Raw genomic sequence first — 6,000 nt, 5'->3', positions numbered from 1 at the left:
ATGGAACTTCTTTGATAAAGAAGTTGAACCATTCAATAAGAACCTTAAACTTCCAACACTGGCTGAATTCTGTAATACCCTAAGAACTGTTATCCAATTCACACCCCTCCCACACACACATATCCATCTTTTCATGTAATATTTTGAGTTGAAAACTGAGAAAGCTCATTTGTGCTTGTGGCATAAGCTGCTTTTTAAAAAACACAATAAAATTGAATAAATTTAAACAGCAAAACATTAATTTAAAAAAATGCACCACGGACACTGCATCACTAAGAAAGCCAGTAACTTTACTGAATTGTCTGCAAAATACAAATTATACCTTATTTCCAGCAGGAGAAACTTTTGAAAATTTCCCACTTTTATTCACTACAGACAGCTGAATTAAGTCCCTTGAGATACACAGATGTGGTTTAACTTAGTTATAACATCTTGTCATCTAGTGGCGACAAAGTCCAGCTTATGCCGCTGTGAGCCTCTATTTGAATATTTGTTGCAAATGCTTGTATGCCCTCATTTACAAGCGATTTTAATTACTCTCATTTAATGGAAACAAGTCCCCAGGAAAAGAAAAAGAAGAAAAATGATACAGCAAACCATCTGAAGCAATCCAAGTCCTATGCCTACAGTGACCCAGGTCTACTTTGCTTGAAGAGAACACTGGTACTGCATTCAAACCACAACAGAATCCGTCACTTAACTGACCTCTCTGAATTAAACTGAGGTATGAATCAATTTGAGGTATGAACAGGGAAGGCAAAATGCAATACCAGATTATGAAAATAACCAAAATGGAAAAATTTGATGTAGAAGATATGTGGCTTGGATTGCTCCACATCTTTGGTTAAAACATATTAAGAAAAGCCTTTAATTACATCTGTAGTCTGAAGCATTCTAACAGACACCAGTATTCCAGCAATCTTCAAAAGATCTGTAGTGGCAGGAAATTAACGCCATAAAAGTGACGACATCATGGCAGATGGCACAAACGAGAACAGATGAAGTATGCCATGCTTAGGCAACAGCCTTTATTGAGGGTTCAAGTGGCTTCTTCTTTAAAAAAATGTTTTTTAAAGAAAGAACTACAAAGCATTTACTCTCTGGAAAAACAAACAACAAAATAAAGAGGGCAAAAAATGCTATCTCTAAGTTAAAAGATGGGCATGTAAGAAAAACAAATACATAGAAGTGTGTGAGGGCAGACATTCTTTTAAAAAGTGTCTTGGGATTTTGTTTTTTCTTTCTCACTAGTTAACCTTTAAATGATCTGAGGATGACAGGTATTTTTATATTCATCATTACAAAATGCTAAATTCCACCTTTGGGAAAAAATAAGCCATTTTACTAAAAAACACAATTTTTAAAAAGGTTGAAATAAACAGCCGCCACGCAGCAATGCATACAATATACAGGTTGTGCAGCTTGTGTATATTGCATCACTGTTACCAGCATTCAAGCTTCATATTACCAAAAATCTTTTAAAATAGGATTAGATATAACAATACTTGCAGCCGTGTAAAATGCCACTTATGGTTCTTTTACTTGCAATGAAGAATGTTGCCTAAAATGTTACTCTAGGACGGGTTATGTAAAATAATACTCCCTCAGGGCTCTGCCCTAAAGTCTGGAATACAAAGGATTTACTGTGATTAAAAACCATACTAGCTTTGCAAATACAGTAAATGGTAAATTACAGATAAGGTATAAGGGTAAAGATAGACCAAGATTGTTTACAGAAAGTGACTCATCACAATCAAATTGTGCTTCTTCTCATTAAATCATCTTTAAAAAATTCTCAGATTATCCCTTCGCTATCATGCCACCACTTTATAAGAATTCAGTAGTGGGAACAAGAGATGACTGGCATCCATTTTCAAGTGATTCTGTTCTCTTCATGTTCTTATAAAACTATTGTCAGAACTGCTATAAATAGCCAAGGCTTCTGCTGGTACTTTAGCTTACTTTATCTTCAACATTAAAAATTCACTTTTTCTTTGTTGCTGAGGCAAATTGCAGGTTAAAAAACTAATATGGCTATTTCTTCATATTTTCATATAATGACCCTTTCCCACCCACTGGTATCTACCGATATTGATATACTAAAGTATTTTGAAATGACAAAGAACATTTGTGACATGTTTGCATATTTTATACACATCAAGTTAGAAGGATGGGTTGTAAGGATGGGATCAAGTCTATGGTGAGGAAAATGATTTTCTTATTTTTTTCCCCTGTGCGTGTGTGTGTATGAGTGTGTATATTTTCAGGGATGTTTTTGTTTTTCCTCTGCATAAATGTTATTCTTTCATGTTCCGTCCATGGATACCTTGAGTAGTGGGATATATATGAAATGGTTGATAGATTTTTTTTTAGTATATAAAACATTAGTACAAGGCAGGCTAGCATCCTTTATGGATACAACCAAAGGTGCATTGTGGTCTAATTGTGGATTTCAGATCAAGTTAAGAAAAATATAGCCTAGTTAATAAGGTCTCTTGGCTTCTGCCACCCAGCGGCAGCCTTTTACAATGAGAAACACATAGCAACTATGCAAGTAAAAGAGAAAAAATGGATAAGAAATGTCCTACACACGATATAGCAGTGTTGATATTACTGCCTATATCTTCTTTGCTGTGTATGTCAATGCATATGATCGGAGATGAATCAACAGATCTTCACATTCCAAGAGAAGGAAAATCTTTCCTAGACTGAAATATCTTTTAAACAATATATATTGACTTTCTTATGGCACTCACTTATTAAAGGGTCTGAAAATTAATCCCTTATAGACGAATATTAGACAAGAGTCATTTTTTTAAATTAAAAAAAGGGACATAGAGAGGTTCTTTATGGGATTTCTTGAAATGGCTATTAAATCTCTTTATTGAAGAAAAAATAGATGACATACATGCTTTATGCAGAAGTGACATTTGGGGGTCCTGACACACCGGGATTGTTCAACAGTCCTATATTGCTGACAAGATTGTCAAGGGTCAGTTAAAATAATTAAAAACGGATGACAAAGCAACTATCCCTTTACCTGCTTCCTTCTTGTCTAGCACCCAGTCTTTCACATTTTTCTTCTGTGGGAATTTATAACTTATTCACCAAGTAAATTCCATATCACTTGTTTCTAGGGCCATATTTGCAGGACATGTGCCCCAATATAGCTTCTCTATTCTGGGCATATTTCTAAAAAGCGTATCAAATTCTAGGCTGACAACCAACCAGATGATTTAGAATATGGGCAAGTTAGGATATGCACTTACTGAATTCCAAGATGCATGGTGAAATGGTGAGATCAGAAAGGGGCCCTGCATTTGATAAAAATGCAAAAAACAAAATAAAAATAGCATGAAAGAAACTAGTATATACAATGGATGTCAGTTGACCCAATAGATTGCTAATGTATTAAAAACAATTTAGGGTGTTGCAATGTGATATGTTCTAACCCCACAGGTTATCCTTTTGACAGCTGACCTTAAACTTATAAAATGTATGCAGAGTAAAAGAAAACAGAAAGAAAATAGTTACTCAAATGTGCAACTGCACAAATATACCCCCCTCCCGCTATTAAGATAACAAAACTTCTGCTATTACCATAATATTATATATATTAGAAAGCTATACACAAGCATGTTAATTTCACAGATTTTTTTAAAAGATTCTTAATATTTTATATAATTAGAAATACACATTTCAAAAACAAAACTTCTACAAAGAGAAAACAGTTATCTTGGTTAGCAAAGCATGGAGTTCTTCATGGCTTAGGGTAGTGCTTTCTATACAAAAAGTCCTTTTTGGTTTTTTACAGGACTGTTTAAAATATTAGCGAAGCTATCAAGGGGAAAAAAACACATTTTGGCTTAAGTAAACTACAAAAAGCCACAAATGCTTTGCAAACTCTGTCTTACCTTTTATATGAAAATAAGCAAAATGTAATGTACATATTTTTATATTTTTATTTAATAAGAGATGCAGACCCAGATTTATTTATTTAATTAAATACGTTAGCCCTCCAACTCCACATTTTTTTTTTTTTTAAATAGGTATGGTCCTCTTTTAATGGTCTTTGATCCTTTTTAATGAGTGCCATACGCCAATGATATGCCTGCAGGTTTGTGAGCATTCTTGGGATGTCAGGTGACCTGGCGTGTTCCTAACATTTACCAATGGCCACCCATTACCGGGTCTGTCCAAGCATCTATACATTTTTCTATATGTTGCATAACAGCTGCTCTCTCTTTCAGTAAAGATCTGCCGCTTTTGGCAAATGTTTCCTTTTGTCTATTTACATGTAAATAACGTTGAACCTGCAACATGACACTATCTATTGTAACATACATTTTGCAAAGGAGCACAACAGTGAAAAGAAGTTAGCCTTAAAATCTATTTTGTACAAGTGTTCTGTTGTACAACTCAAGTGCTAAGCTTATCTCAGCATTTCTGTTTATCTTTATACTGTATCACTGAGGCAATTTAAAAGTACTTTTACAAAACAGAGTACCTGACTTTTTTTTTTCCACACACGGCACATATAATGCATATCGACCCCCCTTCCCCATTAAGGTATAGCACACACACACACTGCAAGAAAAAAAAAAAAACTAGTAAGTAATAATCTGATCATGTTGCCCATCCTTCAGAAAGTCGCATGCGCTTGACTGAGGGACTTTCCCTTTCGTCCGGCGAAGGTCTGGTGAGTCCAATGGGGGAGTGGAATTCGTTCCGGTGATCCTCTCGGTCGCTCCCGTCGTACGAACTGCTACAGCTGCTCAAGCTGTCAACAGGAGATCTCCCCGCCTCGTGGCGCGTGTGTTGTGGGTATCTCGAAGGGGTGGTGGTACGGTCTCTAGGAGGAGAAACAGGTTCTGACTTGATGTTGAGGCTTTGAGTAGAAGGCAGGGAGAGATTTGAACTCTGAGATAAATGAGTGCTAGTGCAAGCTCTGTAGGAGGAAAGGAAACCCAGTTACAGATGAAGGAGGCCTGGAGGCCCCAGGAACTCACAATTACATAAAACATCAGCTTAAAGACTCGCATAGACACCAGAGCATGCCCAGAGTGAAAAGAACGTGCTTGGAAGCACATAAGGGCATCGCCTTCTTAGGGCAATTTAGGATGCCTTTGTTGATTTGCCCGGTAGTAATTATAGTATTTAACTGGACCAGGCCTCATGAAATATATCTCTAGTCTCTGACAGGCTCCCTAAACATTCAGTTTACCATTTCAGAAAGGTTTAAGACACAATGGAAAAAGCATTTACTGTGTTCATGGACTCTATCCCTAGACTAGTCCCCAAAATTAAATTTCTAAGCCTTTAGATACAGTGTTTAGCTCTGGAATTAGACTTCCTGGATTTACTAATGCTTGTGTTTGAATATTATTTTTAAAAGCCTATTATCAATATAAATATTTGCCTCTAATTAATAAGCACATACAGATGGAGTTACATAGTCTTCAGAGAAAGTGAAGGGAGTTCAAATTTTAAATGACTAGAACTCAAATGCTACACAATAACTATATCTTGTAAAAAGCATGGGAGGTGGAAAAAAGGGAAAGGGTGAGGGAAATTGAAAATTATCTGCAGAAAGTTTAAATGTTGGTTTTAAAACACTTAGACTTTCTACTCCATTAAAACTGATAATTTGACTTTCTTCATCCTTTTGCAGTTATGTGAGATGAAAATACTCTGTGTTCCACAATTACCTCAATTTTATTAATGCTAGTCACTCCCTGATGGAATTCTTAGGCTACCACTCCTCTTATGTATCATTGGTATTAGTCGATGAATCTGGTGTTGCCTAAGGAAAGCTTGTTGCGAAGAAGGATGTAGTGTGATTTTACTGTGTTTATAATCCTTAATCCTCATATATTCCCAGAGAGAATAATTTTTCCTTCCTCCAAAATCTGGGAAAATTTAGAAACTTGGAATTCTAGAGGAAAAAAGCATTAAGCCCTTAAGTATAAATTAGCAATCACAATGACTTTGATCAGGATA

At 35.7% G+C, this 6,000-nt stretch overlaps 1 protein-coding gene across 25 annotated transcripts in view; it reads right to left on the bottom strand.

The window, feature by feature from the left end:
- Nucleotides 1-269: 269 nt before the first annotated feature.
- The window catches only part of MEF2C (myocyte enhancer factor 2C), a 186,091-nt gene continuing 180,360 nt past the window's right edge, over nucleotides 270-6,000 (bottom strand). For 19 of the 25 annotated variants that reach the window (XM_033179178.1, XM_033179169.1, XM_033179168.1 and 16 more), the window contains one exon: nucleotides 270-4,948. In XM_033179178.1, the coding sequence (XP_033035069.1) occupies nucleotides 4,627-4,948 (322 nt within the window). In that variant the 3' untranslated portion in view covers nucleotides 270-4,626. The remainder of the gene's footprint in view (nucleotides 4,949-6,000) is intronic. The other 6 variants (XM_033179179.1, XM_033179183.1, XM_033179180.1 and 3 more) reach the window with 1 other exon arrangement.

Source organism: Trachypithecus francoisi, unplaced genomic scaffold (genome assembly GCF_009764315.1).
Source record: "Trachypithecus francoisi isolate TF-2019V2 unplaced genomic scaffold, Tfra_2.0 Lachesis_group2, whole genome shotgun sequence".
NCBI classification, from domain to species: domain Eukaryota; kingdom Metazoa; phylum Chordata; class Mammalia; order Primates; family Cercopithecidae; genus Trachypithecus; species Trachypithecus francoisi.
The sequence above is the reverse complement of the archived record's forward strand: the minus strand, read 5'-3'. Positions and strand labels throughout refer to the sequence as shown.